This window comes from Rhyacophila brunnea, unplaced genomic scaffold (genome assembly GCF_057557595.1).
Source record: "Rhyacophila brunnea isolate RB1 unplaced genomic scaffold, BYU_Rbru_1.0 scaffold_6, whole genome shotgun sequence".
NCBI lineage: Eukaryota > Metazoa > Arthropoda > Insecta > Trichoptera > Rhyacophilidae > Rhyacophila > Rhyacophila brunnea.
This window is the reverse complement of record NW_028233276.1, coordinates 40,366,610-40,386,241: the sequence shown is the minus strand read 5'-3', so window position 1 is coordinate 40,386,241 and position 19,632 is coordinate 40,366,610. Positions and strand designations below refer to the sequence as shown.

The 19,632-nt window shown below is 28.9% G+C and overlaps 1 protein-coding gene across 4 annotated transcripts; it reads right to left on the bottom strand.

Moving 5' to 3' along the window:
* Window positions 1–3,534: 3,534 nt before the first annotated feature.
* On the bottom strand, window positions 3,535–19,065 carry LOC147065677 (D-3-phosphoglycerate dehydrogenase). Of its 4 annotated transcripts, none has more exons than XM_085957094.1 (8): window positions 19,011–19,065; window positions 9,650–9,802; window positions 8,603–8,754; window positions 8,044–8,263; window positions 7,535–7,667; window positions 6,601–6,716; window positions 5,272–5,374; window positions 3,535–3,808 (listed from the first exon to the last, which is right to left on the bottom strand). In XM_085957094.1, exons 2-8 carry the CDS (start codon window positions 9,779–9,781, stop codon window positions 3,678–3,680), a joined length of 987 nt encoding a protein of 328 aa, XP_085813220.1. In that variant the 5' UTR covers window positions 9,782–9,802; window positions 19,011–19,065; the 3' UTR covers window positions 3,535–3,677. The 4 variants fall into 4 exon arrangements, with proteins under 4 accessions (XP_085813220.1, XP_085813223.1, XP_085813222.1 ...); XM_085957097.1 differs by lacking the exon at window positions 19,011–19,065 and adding an exon at window positions 18,373–18,577; XM_085957096.1 differs by lacking the exon at window positions 19,011–19,065 and adding an exon at window positions 13,223–13,301.
* Between the last annotated feature and the right edge of the window lie 567 nt (window positions 19,066–19,632).

Below are 19,632 nucleotides of genomic sequence, written 5' to 3'. Positions count from 1 at the left end.
CGTGTACATTGGAAAAAGAAAATAAACAGAGTTAAAGCACACTCTCAAGAGAAAAGAAATATCGTCTTTATTTTTATTAATAACCCCTCACCGACTGAGCTAAACTACATCAACGAATTGCGCAGTGGCGTATCGTTGAGGGGGTTTTGTTATTAGGTTAGGTTAACCTAACAAATAATCCGGTTTATCGGCTATTTTCAAATTATTTATATTCAATACCTAATATGTCAGATGAATCGCAGGTTACTTCGGTTTAAAAAAGTGGGTTGAGACTCTAAAAAAGTTGGGAATATAAAGTATAATAAGTTATATTAAACTAGTTAAACATACGAGTTTTATTAATATTATTATTATAGAAGGTTTACTCTGGAACACAATAAAGAACTCTGTAATAAACACGCTAATAACAAAATATTTTCTCGAAAGTTTCCGTATGAGGTTTCCATGCTTCGCAGTATTTTCGTGGAAGATACTTAAAGCACTTTGAAGTAACATACTGACCTCAAGGGAAAATATTCTTATGAAATTCTCCCGCAGAAGATGAAAGCTCAACCTAGAAAGCTTACAAAAAGTATCATATATTAGTGGCGAATGAAAACTTCTAAAGGACTATGCCTCATTGAAATTGAAAAGATAAATTGTGGAAATTTCATGAGCGCACAATGTGTTTATTTAACCGCACCAACACCAAGTAATAGACAACTCTATTAAAATTTTACATAACTTTTTGTAAATAGTAAATTTAAATTAGATTATAGAGTTTATAATTACCATTCTAATGGATTTAAGTTTTGTCCTATTTCATTCCAAAAGGAAAATATTCACTAACAACGAATACACAATACAATAACGTAGATAAAAACTTTATCATCTTTCTATTAATTCAATAAAAAATATATAACAAACAAATTATGAATAGTTGAAGTGTTTGTAAAAAAACCCCCTACCCAGTCGATAAGCATAATTTATATAAATCGTCTAAGCCTAAAAATAGATAATTGGTAATTATAAACAATAAAAATAACACTCAAGAGATGTAAAATCGTCCATTCTGGGAATAATGGAGTTTACTAATGAGATATATCTATGATATCAGTTTTAAAAAGTTATTAGTTAAACAATTAATGTTGAATAATATTCTTACGTAGTACCTACCTTCTTTTTTATAATATTATTAATATTGTAATTACCGTCCGTTGTTATTTTATTGATCATGAATAGAGATTATAAGAATTTTAATGTTTTCATTTATCTAGTTTTCTATAACTAAAGTGATTATTAATTAAATTATTCTAATAAATAAAATCGCTCTTAATATGTTAGAACTCCTTTTATAATGGTTTTAATAATATGTATTTAAATTCAAAATATTGGAAAACTGTAATAGATTACCTGTAATTACATATATTATGTTTTTTGTTTCTTATTTTTTTCGAGTAACCGTGTATAACTCTTGGGTCTTGAATTATTGGTCCTATCTTGGCCTCTTTTCTTATGTATACTTTATTCTCGTCTTAAAGAATACTTTATTATTTAATATAAATATGAAACTGAGAACCAATGAAATGTTTTTATTTACATTGTTAATTGTGAGGGTTTACAACAGAGTTATTTAATTAAGGCTTTAAGAATGTTTCTAGAAGCGTTTTTCCCTTCTTATTTATCTTTTTATATGTATAAATAATATCTCGTAAGTAAGTATCTACGGCTTACACGATACTTCGAAAGTTTTCGGAATTCCTAAGCATAATATCGACATAAACGTGTGTGTTTACTTAGTAACATTATTATTTACCAAAAAGCAGGTATATTTTTCATATTAAATTTGTAAGTAAGGCTTAAAACCATATCCGCTGTTGAAAGAAATCTATATTTATACTTATCTATATTAAATTATATGTTTGTGGTTTTGAAAAACCTCTACTTTGTATAGCATTTTCAATATATCCGTAATAGGTATTTCAACTTCTTATTAATTAAATAACTACCCTACATTTAAAAAAAAATATCTGTCTGTTGTACATTCCGTTATTACTAAAAATCGATTAAGCATATTTTGTAAACGAGTACGTAAGGTAGCAACGTTGATGTAGTGAGGTAAGGTGCGGGTAGAGAGACGCACGTCTAAATTAAATAAACCTTTGTGAATATCTTACGTTTTCGTGAGGGATGGTTTCCAATCCTGGTGTCCTAAAGAATTTGAATCTACATGCGCCTATCAATTACCGACGTGGTCGCAGCCATAATTTATTCTGGATCGGAACCTTTTCTTCGTGTCAAGCCTATCAGGTACCATTAGCGAGGGTTGCAAGACTAGTCAATGTGCTCCCAAAAGACGTAGACATTTTCAGTGACCTACAATGTATTTTGTATTCGAAATTTTATTTTTTCTGTAAGTATAAAATTGAATGTTTTTTGTTTCAAATTTTTATTTTTCTGTATAAAATTGTACTTATATTTTTAATATTATATAATATATTCTCTTCTTCTCTTTTGTGAGGGTAATATTTGTATGTTAATCTCATGTGAACGTCTTGAATTTAGATTTGTTATTTCGACAATATTCTGTTTTGTTAAATAAATAAAACAATGCCAATCGAATTAGTAGAATATTATTCTTCTTTATGTATTGTAACCGTATTTCACGGGAACAAAGTCATGGGACTAATTAAAAATAAACGTAGAAAGTGATGTAGCGACATTTTTATAAATATTAATAGTGTCTCTAACGTAAAAAGATTATATTTCGACCTAATTGGAGCGGCGTTCGCATTCATACATCTAACTGTACGCTTTAAATGGATTATGAAATTTTGAGGAAAGAAACAGGAAGACACGCGCCAACAATCTAAAAATCTATTACAATGTAATCAGTGTATATTAATCAAGCCACTCAAAGTAAACGAGTGCTTGAATATACAATGCTCACTTTTTGTCACCATAATTATGTCACGGATTCGAATTTGGCACCTCCAGGCGTTCATTCAATGTGTATGATTGCGCTTTTTGCAGTGGACTGTTATTTTGAAGGATGCTGGTGGATTACGAATCAAGGGGAGGTACACAGAAGGGGGCTGTCGGTTCGATGTTAACACACTCACGCACTGGTAAACGGACGGTATACTTTCGATGGATAATATATTATGAGGTTGATGTATGATGATGATAACTTCAGGATGGATGATATAGACGCGATGTTCACTCAAACCGTAACAATTTTAGTGCAACGAAGGTCGAACAGATACGTTTTATATGAGTCACGCTGTAGTTAGCGACAGTAAAGCGAAAACAAACTAGCGCACGTCCGTTTTCTGGATATCACTTGAGCTAACCCGATGTTATTCGCAATCACTGCTGACTTCTGAGATTTGGGGAAGGTGGGAATAAAATGAATGACGGTCACCATAATTGGCCAAACCAGTTTATACAATTTAGATTAAAAATACGACAATAAAACATTTCGGAAACTGTCAATATTTACCCGAATTGTCAAAAGTCAATGAAAAATAGGAGAAAGGTTTATTGATATACCCATTTTTTATATAATGATGATCTTTATTTACGATTTTCATAAAAAGTGTAATTAAAATAAAATTAGACATGAATGATACATGTTTTTAAATCTCACGTAAAATCAGTCTTTAAAATGATATAATGGCATTCAAAATTGTTATTGACTATTTCGGTAAAACTTCAGGATTTACAGCACACACATGGGCAAGTGGCTTCTCATTTGGCTTAGCCAATGTTACAAACTGCTCTGCCACTTCCACAGCCACACGAATCTGGGCTTCAGTCGTCGATGCACCTAAAAATAACAAAATAATCTATATTTCATCTAACAATACGCACCCCCAGAAGTACACTGTAGTATTTCAAAATCAGCCATTTTCCAGGAGAGCCGAAACAAACTTCTTGAACCATGTTTATGGTACTTTATTTAATGAGCAATAGCTTTACAATGTCCATTTTTTTTTGTAGAATTGGAAAAAAAATATATTTCAACAGTAGAAGACAACAGTTTTAGACAGTCGAAAAATAATATTAACGAAATTTTGGCACGCGTTTCTATAAAAGGTTCACCAGCCTGGTATAATAATATAACATATTTAGGTAGGTACATACCTACAATTTGTGCAATAAAATGAAACCGAGTTTTTTGTAAATGAAATCTACAAATTATTCAAATCCATACATCTTAAAATTAAAAATGTTGAAATAAACCTTATATTGAGATGGGGGCTTATAATATGAAAATAAAACTAACAAAGAGTTTAACAAAAGATTTTAACCATCTATTATAAATACTCAGCACTTGCTTAGTGGTAATTTATGATAATTGATCTATCAGTTGGTAATTACCGCAAATGAAAAATATTTTACATTATGGTTTGCTCACATACAATATAGATAGCTTGAGTAAAAAATATTTGCGTTTGTGTTTTATATAATATCGTAATTATTGCCTTTTTTAGTCATGGTGAGTGGGGATTATTTAGGATTTGAAATGATATTAAAAAAATAATTCTTCAGGACATCTTTAGGTCGACAGATATTTCAGTTGCAATACCATTATCAAGACTAGGTTGTCATAGTTGACTCGGCTCTCGTGGGACAGTATGTACGGTGCAGGCCTTTCACCTGGGAGCTCCGGGTTCGAACTCGGTGAGAACATAATATATTTATGTGATTTTATCAAAGGGGTTTCTCTTTCCTGGGTGTTTTTATTTGTTTCACCTCTGTTACTAAATATACTACTGTTAAACTACACTACTGTGATTGGGTATATGGGCCTGTTATAGTATGAAATAGAATATATTATATATTGTATTTTATTTTATTTATTCGTTATTATTTAACAAGATAGTAAGTAAGTGGTTTTCTTGAATAATCTCAGGTTGAGGGAGAGAGCTGTTTATTTCATCTCATTCTATGAGATACATAAGTGTAGACAAGTCGTTTGTTTTTGTAGTCTTGATGACTGTGACAACCGTAAAGCTATTTACTTAAAATATCCTGTAGAATTTTATATTATTTATATTATCATTTTTAAAATAGAATTATATTAAGTTAACTCTGACTTAATTAATTTCTTAAGTGTGTTATTTTTTTTATTAAGTTCCACAAAATCCAAACCATTGATTCTTACGCCTACTTTATTCGCGTTATGAAGATTTTACCTTTTGATAGAAAAAATGAATAAACCTGAAGGTAAAAAAATCAGTGACCTTTTAATTAGAAATATTTATCATACGATTTATATGTACATACCTAAATGAGGAGTCGCTATAACCAGCGGATGCTTAATAAGTTCCAAGGTCACTGCATCAGTCGGAGGTTCCTGCTCATAGACATCCAATGCAGCTCCGCCAACCTTTACATTGATAACATATAATATTATATTAATTAAAATAAAATGTACACGTTTAGAATAATCTACTATTTCTTTGTAATGTAGCATTCTTTAAACTAAATTTAATAATCGTGACGATAGTAGTGCTTACACCGACAATCGGACAATTCATAGATAAAACTGTCTATCGACCAAACGAACTGCCCCATGACAAGTCTGACTAACTGCTGTTTGCTTCCCTTTGAAATGTATGCGACTCAGCTACGACTCAACCGCCTAGCATCTAGCCTGACGTAGATTTGTGCCTTGATGTGTAATGAACAGTGGTCTCTTCGATATCCGTTTTAAAACTAACCAAAAAATGTATCGTAGTCTAAAGATTTGACTTAGAATGCGCTATAATGCTAATTAAAACTGTTTTGTCCAAGGCATGAACAAAAACGAACCAAATGCGAGTGAATAAACATTCGCCACTCTTATATCACCGCACTATGCGTTAGAGTAAGATAGAATATCTACGGCTGAATTAGATTTTTTTTTAAAACGTCGCCGATAAATACGGATTAGACTAATTACATTAACTTAAAAACTGCGAGCAGGTGTTGCTGTAATTTATTGTTTTTGTGTTAAATATAACGTACGTGGTAATTATTTTTAATTATTTTAGTAGAACATATTGTTAACTACGTTGTGTTTAAATTTGGTAGCCGTACCAAGAAGCAAGACAATAGTATAACGTTTCATGGTTAAGTTGATAATAATAAAATCGTAATTCTACTGTGCGTTATTCATATGCAAGAAACACGGCTTCATTTTGCCGAAAAATATATGCTCTCTATAAATCATTACTCTGAGATTTTGTCTCATTTTTTTTCAAGTCTGACTAAAAACTATCTTGGCTGTAGTCTACACGCTATGCCTTATTGGTAACAGAATGATTTGAACATGTTTTCGTTCAATATTATTTAATCTACAATTTTTTGATCATGTTTTTTTACAAACACACATTTATAACGCAATAGCCCGGAGGAACCCTGGCTTCTTCCTGTTGTCGCTACAATTAAAAACCAGTAACTTAGTATCAATACTTTCTTTGCTAGTGCTTTCATATAATCCAGTACCTATTAAAAAGTATGCTATATTACTTATCAACTCTTGCGTAAGAATATAATCATTAACGTCGGCTAGCAAAAAATATATACAACATAATAATATTATCTAATAATATAAAGTAATAAAAAATATACATGTCCACTGTTCAAGCCATCCAGTAAATCTTTTTCGTGTACTAAGCCACCTCGTCCGACATTGATAATAAATATTCCCTTTTTACAGGTTGACAGCACCTTTGCATTGATCAAATCTGAAAATATTAACGATACAATCATATTAGGTAGGTGCGTAAATATTTTTTTTAAGTAAGAATAAAATTTATTTTTTCAAGTGTCTTAATATAAGAATACATCAATTGAGAATATCTTCTATATCCGTTGGTATAAGTATACGAAAGATTTTATAAACCGTTTATATTTCAAAACTATTCAATGTTTGATTAACTATTTTTTTGTATTTAACGAATAATTCACAAGATTTACGAATGTAACATTCTAATTTTTGAACATACATAATTTTGAAAACATTTCTGAGAAAATAATATATTATAACCAATAGAAAAAATCTTTTTGAAAAAAGTACGACACCCCGCACCCCTCAGAAGTATTTTCAAAATTATTTGTGTTTAATAATTTAGATTGTTACATTCTTAAATCTTGTGAATTATTCATTGAATGTAAAAAATAGTTATTTAAAAATAATTAGCAAGTTCAAGTGAGTTACAACAAAAAATCTTGGAGTGGTCCGTGACGTCGGTTAGTAATTAAAGTAACACCTACTTTGATTTAAAATACAAAAGCTGATCGCCAATAGTATCTCAATTTGAAAAGCGCTTCAGTAAGAATTACAAGCCATTAGTTAGATTTTGTCACAATTAAGTATGACTCCTTTAGTATAGTGGTCAATGTGCGTGGACGCGATACCGAGAGATGCAGGTTTGATTCCTGCGGGGTGTCTTACTTTTTTCAAAAAGAGTGTTTTCAGAATTATGTATATTCAATTTTTATAAAGGAAAATGCCAGAATATGGAATGTTATTATAATGCTTGTATAATATAATATAACATACTTCTAGTAGATGGCATCAACGGTGTATGAACAGTGATATAGTTTGCAAGAGGCCAGATCTCATCAAGTTCCATCTTTTCTGTGTTGAATGTCTTTGCATCTTCTGCAGAAACGATTGGATCATAACCGATAACCTATGAAAAGTGATAACATTTATAATGAATGAAAATTGTAGTATTATTATGAAAATGAGAAAAATTCACAAAACAAATGGTTTTTCTGAATCGTCCATATCCGCTGATAATAATATAAATAAGCAATTGTGCTAATTAGGACGTCTCTAGAATCGAGAATTCGTTAACTTAATAATATTTAACTATCAGGCACTAAATATTGGTTAATTTATTTTTCAGAATTATTTTAATTTTAATAATTCATTCCTAGATTAATTAAGTAGTTGTTTTGATATTGAAATTTGTTCGGCAAGATAAATGATTATCAACGAAACTGTACTACAACACAAGATGTAGTACTATGTGAAAATATATCATAAGTTTTTGTTCTATTTACCCTCATTCCAAAAGCAGTCATTCTTGTGGCTACTTCCCTTCCAACTCTTCCTAAGCCTAGAATCGCAAGAGTCTTTCCTTTGATTTCTGTTCCAAGATATTTAGATCGATCCCATCGTCCAGCTTTCATGCTTTCTGCTGCTTGAGGTATCTTCCTCGCCATTGAGGTAATTAGTCCACAGGTTAACTCACACGCACTTATTGCGTTACCTCCGGGAGTGCTGAAACAATAATAATAACGGATAATTTATTAAGTACATATTATAAACAATAACCAAACATATTATGATAAAACTGTATAATATAAAAATAATATTATCTAAGTTTTTTTGACTAACGTTTGTAATATAAAAGATAATATGCAGATTTGTAAATAGATGAAAACCATTTCACAGAAAAGATTGTATATTTTTTCCTCAGTTCCATATAAGTGGTCTTGAAGAAGAGCGTTTTTGCCTATATTCAAATACATAATAAGTACTTTACCAATAAATCAATGAAGAAATAAAGCGACACCAATAACCTTAAATAATATTAATTTATTTAACCTGTTCACTTACTTCAAAACAATTATTTTCCTAGCCGTGGCAACGGCAGTATCAATATTATCCACTCCTGCACCTGCCCTCCCTACTACTTTTAGTCTATCACCAGATTCAAGTACCTCTTTGGTTACTTGGGTACTGGACCTTACAATTAATGCGTCATGGTTCTGAAAAATAATATAGTAATTAAAAAAATACATTTTTAATAGATAGAATATTCAAGTAGTCAATGTGACAAGAATGCACTTCTCTTCGTTGAAAAGCTTGAAACCATTATTGTATTCAGTTTACCTAGATATTACTAACTAGAGAATCTCTAATTATTTAACAGTCAGCCTTTAAAGTGGACTGTCATAGATAAATACTAGAGACTTTTAGTAATACAATTACGAGAAACACAAATAACTAAACAAGATTCTTCAAAACGTATTTAAAATAATAAGAAAGCGTTTTTGAAATTCACAAATAAACTTACAATTTAAATAAAAACTTTAAAATAAGCATGACGCGTTGGATTATTAATTCGTGGGTATTCGATTCTAGGTCTGCAAAATACACAACAATGTTCTTTTTTTAATATTTGTTTGAACCCAGGGATTGGGACTGAAGGAATTTCTCGTAAAATAAATATCAAAAGTTATTAATTTTTGTAGTCGTCTTTCAGTAATTAATTACTCACTTTGTGTAAGTATTCTAATTATTAAAATATACGAGTAGTTTAATAAATTGGCTCTACTATATTGACAATTTTTTTCCATTAACTATAGTATATTTACACATATTTTGTTATATTCCTAGTCGAGCAACATTTTTTAAATATTTTTTGGAATAGTTTTTAGTAAAAAAATCTGGAATTTAATAGTTTTTAGCAGTCACACATAAAAATTCTCGACATTGGCGATAAGATGTTTTTTGTACCAAAGTGTTTTGTGAATTACGGCAAAAGTATATCAATAAATTCGACATATTTCGATGTGCGATCGGGCTTAGACTTTCTTGTAACTAATAAGCAGTTTCATGGCAAATAGCTAAATAATTATTACTTATAGTCTTACAACCTACCTTTACTTCCTCCAATAATTCTACTTTCGTCATTTTAGTTTTGACTGTTACTGATATTCCATGCTCCTTGAGAAGATCAGCGCATCTTCCGTCCACAGCGTCAGAAATCAATACTGATTTAATCACCACCATGATTTAATTAAGTTATGTGCACTAGAAAAAAATATTTGTAAAAATTAGACAGATATAGGTTATTAACTAGAGATGATATTTTATTTCAATTACGGAACATAAAAAAACATTTTATAAAAATAATAAACAAGGTTTCAATTTTTAAATAAAATGTTTCACTGGATAACATGTTTAAAGATAAAATATTAATTCACAGAACATAGAATGTCTATTAAGTATTTCTCTATACTAGACAATATTCAAACTAAAATATCCTAATTTTATAACATTACTTTGTATTACAGTCAATTGTCATAATACTTTGTAATGTTAGTTTGGGAGAATTTCATTAATAATTATTTTATTTTTATTTTGGATTTCGTACTACTATAGTATTAATATTCGACTTTAGAAAGGAAAAGAGACTTAACCGGCAGTTTTTTCAACAAATTATTATGTTTTATTACATAATAAAAAAAACACGACTAAATACACGCTGTGTCTAAAGGATGTAAGCTGCAAATGCGGAATTATTATCTAAATTAAACTATATTTTTTTTAATAAAAAGGAAGTGTAAAAAAAAACTTAATTAATATCAGCCATTACGCCATTAATTTATTAATATCAGATTAATTATTATTATGCAGTTAAGGTTTATATGTGTATTGCATAGTTTAACTTTGATCGTAAACCTAACAAAAACGTTTTTGTGCCTCCTGTAAAATTAGATTTGTGTGGTTAAGACTGTGTTTTTTTTAACAATCGATTATGAAAATATAACTTTTTTTCTTTAATAAATTATGTTAAAATAGTAACACAATAATATAAATTTAAATATGCCACAATAAACTGTCCAATAAAATAAAATCAAATAGCTAAATACCTCTATGAATGGGAAGAAAACACTACTCAGTACGCCTAGTTAATTACACTGCAAAGATTCAGGTAGCTGTGCTAATATAGAAAACACAGGTAAAATGAACTATGAGCCACTTATTTTTTTGTATTCAACTATTTTGGAGAAACTTGTTTCGACCACTTAAAACAAATTGATAGTGAAGCACATTACACCAAATGATTGTGTGTGCATAGACTCACAAACTGTCTTAGTAATATGTGCATACGGTTACATCAGTCAAGTGAACTGTGATAGATAAAATTGTTTTCTATAAATATTGTTATTGCTAGATAAATGTATTTGTTTAATGTTTATAGAAATGTTTAATTCTTCATAACAATGTTAACCATACATACCTACATACAATAATAATGTCATATTCTAAATTATTACTAGACAATCCACAAAAACTATACGTTTTAAACAATTTAACTAAACGATATAATTCTTTTAATTGATTTAAGTTTCATATTATTCCACTTGGGTCCATTTTTGCGATCCACTCCTCTTCAGTCACTTTGCACACTCACCAATGGTAAATTCAACCACAAATCTTCGCTGTAGGATTGGTTTGTCGAATAGACCAAATGTTCAGGAGACGAAAAACAAATTTTATAATCCTATATTTAAATACATGGAAATATTTAAATTGTTATTTTTACAGCTTATGAAAGATGCATTCATTACCATTACAAAGTAATTTACAGAAAAAGATGGTTCTAGTCCATTTAGATACAAAAAAAACATTCTGCATTAAAAGGTCGATTTCGACAAAAACGGATATTCGACAAACCAATCCTATAGCGACGAAATGTAAACGAAGCCCGGGTCGGTCGCAAAAAACGACTCAAATAGAATAAGTAGTAAAAAAACTTTAATCAATTAGAATTTAAATTCAAATTATATCAATATTGAGAAATTATACCACAGTATTAATTTTGTAAACGATATATTTAAATAATTGTATTATTTTTCATTCTCTATTATTAAATACTATTGTTAGTTTTATATGTGACGAGATACATTTTATAAGACTCTACTGCATGCCTTATGATTAGACATTAGACCATATCATTATGTTGACTTAATTTCTTAAAATAAGAAAATTTTATATCGAAAACAAGGAACTAAGTCTCAATGACACATATTAACCAAACAGCACTTAGTGCCTATTATAAAAATAATCATACAACCTCTTACACCCAGAGTCATCTTTGAATATCCATAGAAGCTTTAATATAGTTTTTAGCAATTAGACGTGTATTTAGGATATTGACGATTGCACATAGAAAATTTTTGCATACTCAATTTTTTTCTATTTTTGGGCACTTAGTGCCTTTTTTATTTCGAGTATTCAAGTTACATAATAAATCCTAAAATGTTAAAATTATTCAAACAAAACATTTGTCTGATTACAGATGATATAAAAATAGAGTTCAATGCGTATAAAATGTATATTTTAAATTATTTAATAATAATAATAATAGGTAATTTATATTTTGTAGCTTAGGTTGAGAATCATTAAACCAGACATCAGACTGACAACGATGTACAATGCCAGACAGACCTATATTTTTAAAATTAGTAATTGTCTGCAAATTTAATGGACCTACCTAATACACATACCATACAATTTAACGGTATAAGTGCCAACCTATGTATCAGTATTAGTATAAAACAATTCAAATTCCAAACAAAGAAGCGATGCAGGTCAACGAACAAATTTAGCATCTTCATTATTTCGCTTGAAATAATTTGAAGATCAGAGTCCGTTTTATTAATGAATGTATTTTGGGTGGATGAATTATTGTGTGTCTATCTGTTTTATCTCGGATCAAAAAACATATTTACAAACGTAATATTCTTGATGTTGACACAACAAGACGTAGTTACTGAAATCACAATTTAATAATATTATTCAGTCGATTTTTTACTACGTACCTAAGTACAAGTATTTATAAAATAATAACTCTTTTAAGAAAGGATGCTGTAAAATAAACCTTTTTTTTCTATTTCAGTAGGGTTCGTGATTAAAGTGAAATTGCAAAGAGTTACATAAGACTAACTATTAAAAAATAACTACAAGTCGTTTAGCATTACAAATTACTTTGTAGCAGAGTTGGCACCTTTATTCTATGAAATTTATTTACCAGGTCTACATTGAAATAAAAATCCCTTGCATTTGTTTTCCGGTACATTTATTCTATTCATGCTATCGGCATCTATCGGCGGCTATTGAGGATTACTATTGAGTGTATCATATAGGTATTTATTTTGTGAGTCGTATAAACTATCTATCTCGCTCTAAAAGTTAACACAGCCAAGATAGTTACTGTCAAAACACACTTTTTGACAGCTCAGGCGGTTAACTTATTCTAACACTAATTAATCCCCTGAATACGTAACTATGATAAACGACCCTCGACAGCCACCGATAGTAGCCGACAGCGGTCTTGTGTATAGATTAGATGCACAAGCAGTAAGTATTTAGATAAATAATCACATTCATTGAAAATAACAGTACCTACGTAAGTATTTAAGTAATCAAATCATCAAAACCTACCAATTATCAAGCTACGTATTAAACACTGCACACGTTCTGAAGCCTCCATCAATTTAAACAAAAACTCCTTTTCTAAGAGATACAATGACTGTTGCCATCAAGTAAATATAAATAAATTATTGCCAGTAATAGCAAATGCTAAATCTTCCGTAAAATCATTGTTCATTATAAAATAATGACATTTCACAATGCTTTACAAGGCGAAGCTGTTGCATATTAATTATGAATACAATAATTACAGAAAGTGTCTCAAGTATTTTATAATTTCGTAGTAATGTTAATTTATAATTCAAACATTGAATACAACTTCGCGGCTTACGATATTTTTCAGTGAACAGTAAGTATTATTTAATCAAATGTTATTTGAATATTGATAAAGACGGCAAATATTGTATTTTTCTTTACAACAAAAGAATTACATTTATGATATTCATGACTCAATTTGTAGACTATTTATTATTTCTTTAAAACAAAAAGTATCACCTTTGACAAGCTAAACAAATATGATAATTATTCTTTTATTATAGACATAACAACAAAATTCTGATAATTTTTAATCAACGTCAGATGTTTTATCGTTAATTCATTTGTAACATGTACCTATATTAATTTAATTTGTTTTTTTTAATATTAAATCGTATTGTGTCTACCGTATTTCTATTTTAATATGTTATATTATTAATTATTATAACATGATAATATAATAAGAAATTATATTAAATTAATACCATCGACTAATAAGGCAGGGCCGCCACGAAAAGTGCCCATAGTCTGAGTGCGAAAAAATTAAACTGGCTTTACATGCTTAAATATTTTTTCTCCGATACGTTTTCATAGACCGAGATTCCATGGAAAATCATAGTTTTTAATTTAATAATAATTGCTAATTGAAAGTATTCTTCAATTGAATCGAGATGTATAAACAATATGTGCAACCACAGTCATTACGTAGCCGATTACCAATTATTTATATTTACACTGATTTTATATATATATACAGGCTTAATTTTAAATTGTTTTAAACTAAAATATATTTTTAGGCTTTGTATATTTTTTTTTGGATGGAAACTAACCATAAATTATTATTGACCCTTCGATCGACATAATATATTGCCTACGACAACGCGAAAGCCATAGACTAAGGGTACGTGTTAAAAATTAAACTCTTATTGATGAATGATTTATACTATTCACAAAATCTTGTGAATTATTCGTTGAATAAAGGAAATGGTTTATTAAAAATTGTTACCTAGCTCGAGTAGACGTTATAACTAAGTATTTGGCGAGAGCCGGACGTCGGTTAGTAATTAATATTCCTTGATTTAAAACACAAAAACCGATAGTCAATAATAACGCAATGTGATAAGCATTATTTTATGTAGGACCTACTAGTTTAAATTATCACAATTAGGTAGGAGACTCGTAGCTTAATTGGCTAAAGAATATTGGTGCGATACCAGTGGAGATACGGGTTCAAATCCCGTCGAGCATCGTATTTTTTCAAATGTGATTTTTTTCTAATGTTCAATATAATATGGAATGTTACATTCTCAAATCTTGTGAATTATTTGTTGAATAAAAGAAATGATTTATTATAAATCAGTAATATATAACGTCCATTCTACAGGTTCAATAAAATTTTAGCAAAATATTTGTTATGTACTTATAAGTACATAAGAAAAATAAAACTTTTCACCAAAATAAAAGCCAAAAAAGTTAGCTACCACTACAAATAATCATTATTGAAAAACTTTCAGTTTTTTTTTTCGAAGTACGCTATCAAAAATTACCCATATAATTTGAAGTGGATGTAAGCCAAGATAATTAGGTATCGAAAAACTGGTTTATTGAGAAAGTTTTGAAGTATTTACATAATTTTATTTTATGATATTATCATTACATTATAATTTGGCAGCTATCAATCTACTGGTTGGTCTTATAATTTTATATACTTCACATTAATCAAAATTATTGATATCCGTTTATATGTTTCCGCTCAATTGGAGCAACCGCTTATATGGGCCAAATTTCAAGAACAAAATCCAAACTAAAGAACAAACAGTAATTTACATTGCTTAAGGGCCCACATGTTCAGCGTAGGTCAAAATGGAGCTTTTATGGTATTTTCAGAGCATAATCCTGGACATTCCTTAAATGTTATAGACAATTTATTTATATAATTTTGAAGCCTAAAAATATTTTTTTTTTCGGTTAGGCACATGTTCAAACACGCGCGTTAACATGATCTTACTCCCTACTTCATTTATCGTTTCTCAATTAATGTCTACGGCCGTATGTTGTAGCTTAGTCACTGGGACATGCCAGTAGAAACGACTACCTTACTCTTAGATCAATAATTATTATAAAGCAAACATTATTCATAGGATGTTTATCACATTTGAATGGTCAAAGACATAGCTTATAATCATTATCTTTAGAATTATCTTCAAATGTGTTAATCGTGCCCATTTTTGAATAATAAAATGCCTAACTCTTGTCAAATTTGCGATCAAAAAGATTATAAAATATATTTTTTTATCGTAAATATGTCACTATATTATAATGCTAACATTAATTTTACTAATGGTTTTGTAAATGCGTTTAAAAATTAATAAATCTAAGATATCTTAACACCACTGCACATGGACGTACTGAAATATGACTATATTCTATAACATTACAGCGAGAGGTTTAAAAGAATACTATTCTATGTAATAAAAATACTTTATGGAGTCATTAAATATTTAAAATAAATATAAAGGATAATAAAGCTTCAAAATTATATCAATAGATTATCTACAACGTTTATGAAATGTCCAGGGTTATACTCTGAAAATTCCATAAGAGATCCATTTTGACCTACGCTGAGCATGTGGGTCGTTAATTGGGAGAACATTTCGCTTAATTGGGACAGTAAATGCGCTGATCAGTGTAAAAATATGAAAATTCTTACTAATTTAGGGAATTTGTATATACGTGACATATTATAATTATGATGCCTCTATTATCATCTATTGAGGAAAATGGAAAGATGTTGCAAGCTTATATTGTGCATAATTGTCAAGAATTTTCGACAATAGATAACAATTAACCATGTTACGATGAAAATGTGAAAATGAAGACTGGGAATTCATTTGATGCGTATTTGCACAGATGTATACTTATAGTTAGTAGTTATTGATTTATAGTGAATCAATATGACGTATTTTTCTGTTACACTTCTATGTTATTGCGTTTTAGTTATCAATTATTCAATTTCCCGTGAACTTCGCATTTGTAGGTCGATTTATATTACAATGTAATGTTACATTAATTAACGTGCGCCATAATTTGGAGTCTGTCAAGTAAAGTAATTAATAGTATCTAAGTATCTAATAATGTTATCAGATAGATATTAGCTATAACATAGTAAGCATTGTCATTAAAAATATTTAAATCTTGGGAGCAAAATATCTATTTAAACAATGTAAAGTTGTTTTGGCTCTGAATACTATTGTAATTATCATCACTTGTTCAAATAAAATTGGCAAGCAATAAATAACAAAATATATTAATATTATCGACTGAAGGTACTTGATGGAATTTGAATTTAAATTCTAATGGATTCAAGCTCTGTAATATTCCATTTAAGTCGTTTTTTTGCGACCCGGGTTTCGCCTTTCGGCATCTTCGGGCGCCGTGTACACTCACTATAGTTAAACACACACTGGACAAAGGTAAACACACACTGTCCGTGTGTGTTTACCTTTGGTGAGTGTACATGGCGCCTTAAGATGCCGAAAGGCGAAACCCGGGTCGCAAAAAACGACTTAAATAGAATAGTACACATCTTGAATCCATTAGAATAAAATATATGTAAAATAAAGTCTGCAGTAATGAAAATCCACGCAATTATTCTAATAAACTTTAGTAATAACAGTAAAAATAAAATGATTATTCTATTAACAATCATTAAGAATAAAAATAAATACAGCAGCTAAAATAATTTGTTGATTGTAATGCCAATGGCGAAGATTCAATGCTAAATTATAATTTTATTAGCGCATATTATTATACGAGTAATATGATTTTTTAGTAATAAAATCGCAACGTGTGAATTGAGCAACATCTGTAATCGTAATTAATATTTCTTTATGAAAATATCTAGGGTCACACTTTTAGAAGTTTATAATATAGATATTTATTATATATTACAAACATAATAATGTAAAATAACCTAAATATATTACTTACTTATATACCGAAATTTCAAGCGTTTTATTTTAGTGTCAACTTTAAGTATATTATAAAATAAGGATTATTTACTATATCTATATAATATTATGTATTGTTTAGTTTACGTATGTTATAAAATTGTTAAGCTCTGTCCTAGAGGCAGTATTCTTTATTGTAATAATATCTACTTATCTCAATCCGTCGTGATCATAACATAAAATAGAAAATATTTAAATGGAATAGAATGTACCTACAGTTGTTTTAATAGTTTTACATTTAGGTACTCATTTCGTCTACAAAATATTATAACTCTATCTCATAATATTATACTCTATCTATACAAATATAAATGTCGTTTGACACAAAATCTTATCAACGTGACCTCTAATGATAATAATTAAAAGTTGTATTTGACGCACATAACAACAAGCTATGCATTATTTTAGTAACGATTGGGTGCAAAATTTTCAAATAATGTATATAGCATTTACAATTATTAATTAATGATATAATTGACGTTTTGTTACTAAAATTACTATTATAGTACCTATTGAGTATTGTAAATAATAAATAACTCTAAGAAATATCAATTTGGTGGTTTTAACTATGATTTCTTGGTGGAAACACATTGTTTTGTTTGAAATAAAACGAAATATTATGTAGTGTAGTAGGTAGCTATGTGTTCCACATAATTTCAAGTGCCAAAATAGAAAACTCATTAGTAGAGAATGTAATTTTGAAGCGGGCGAAACCTATTTGGATATTCATTATAATATAAATAATATGAAATAAGAAGGTACTTATTACATAGTGTGTTGTATTTAAAATAATTTTATAAATATGCTTTGACATTATTAATTTAATACTAATCAAGTAAATACTTTCAATAACTATTAATGTAATATAAAAAGGACATAATATTATTATCTACTTACAATAATATCAATGTTAATAATTGAGTATATCTATTAAATTGTAATCAATATACAACTATTTTCACTACGAACACTTTAATACTGATTAACAGACCTAAATATATTATATAATAATCAGAGAAGAAAAAAATGTGGTAATTTAATAATCTGAAATTTAAATGAGTGTCAGTCAACCTGTACTTGATCTTGACACCTTGTGAATTGCAAACAGTTGCAATTGGATACAACTGTCACGTAGATATACTGAACGGCAAACGCTATACTATACTGTCATTTAAATCAGAATATTGTACTGTATTTAAGAATTCTAATTAATACTTATGTCATAATATGTATAATGAAATGGTAAAGGTATTAAGTGTTTATCAAAACAATATCTAATTTAACTACTTAATACTAAAATATAGAAGTAGATACTCGTTTATATTTAAATCAACAAAAAAATGCAATAATTATAATCAACTGAATTACACAGTATGTCTGTTATAAAACTTATAAATCATAAGTATTTTGTTATACTAATAATCCTTATAATTTTCCTGAATATATTCAGTGAATACAATTATAAATTATTCTACGGTTCCGTTTCATTAGATAACTTAATAATTTAATATTTTGATTTAACAATATTATCTTACATGTCTGTATCTTTCTCTGAGCACTTATAGGACGCACCACGGTGTTTACAATACTGACTGACTGTTGGTTGCTTTGGTTTGATTCGCCGTGGCTTCAGTGATGGCATCTCAAATACCTTTTGAAATCAGCGGCTCGAAACCTTTTCATAATTATTTTATAAAATAAATTATTAATCGTATATTTAATTGCCCCATAATGAATAGGCCATTGATACATTCTGGGAGTATTTGGGATTCGATCTTTCGTGCATTATTTTTACGATAAATAAATATTTTACTTATTAATTATGGAATTACATTTTATTAATATTTAAAATACCACGGACGATTTTACTTACGATAAATGTTGGCTGACAGCACGGGTGAGGTACTCGGACGAGTATCTAAGACATTTAATAACAATTATAGATGAGATAATGCAGTTATTGTTTTAGATACATTTGAGGTAGTTATCTAGGTAATGGCCCTCAATAGATATTTTATTTCAAAGTGCATTCTCTTTCCTTGTTACTATAACGAATTTTGATTATTTTCTTTGCATGAATCATATGGTAAACTGTATAACTTTAATTAAATTTTATTCAACGAATAATTCACAAGATTTTAAGAATGAACCATTCTA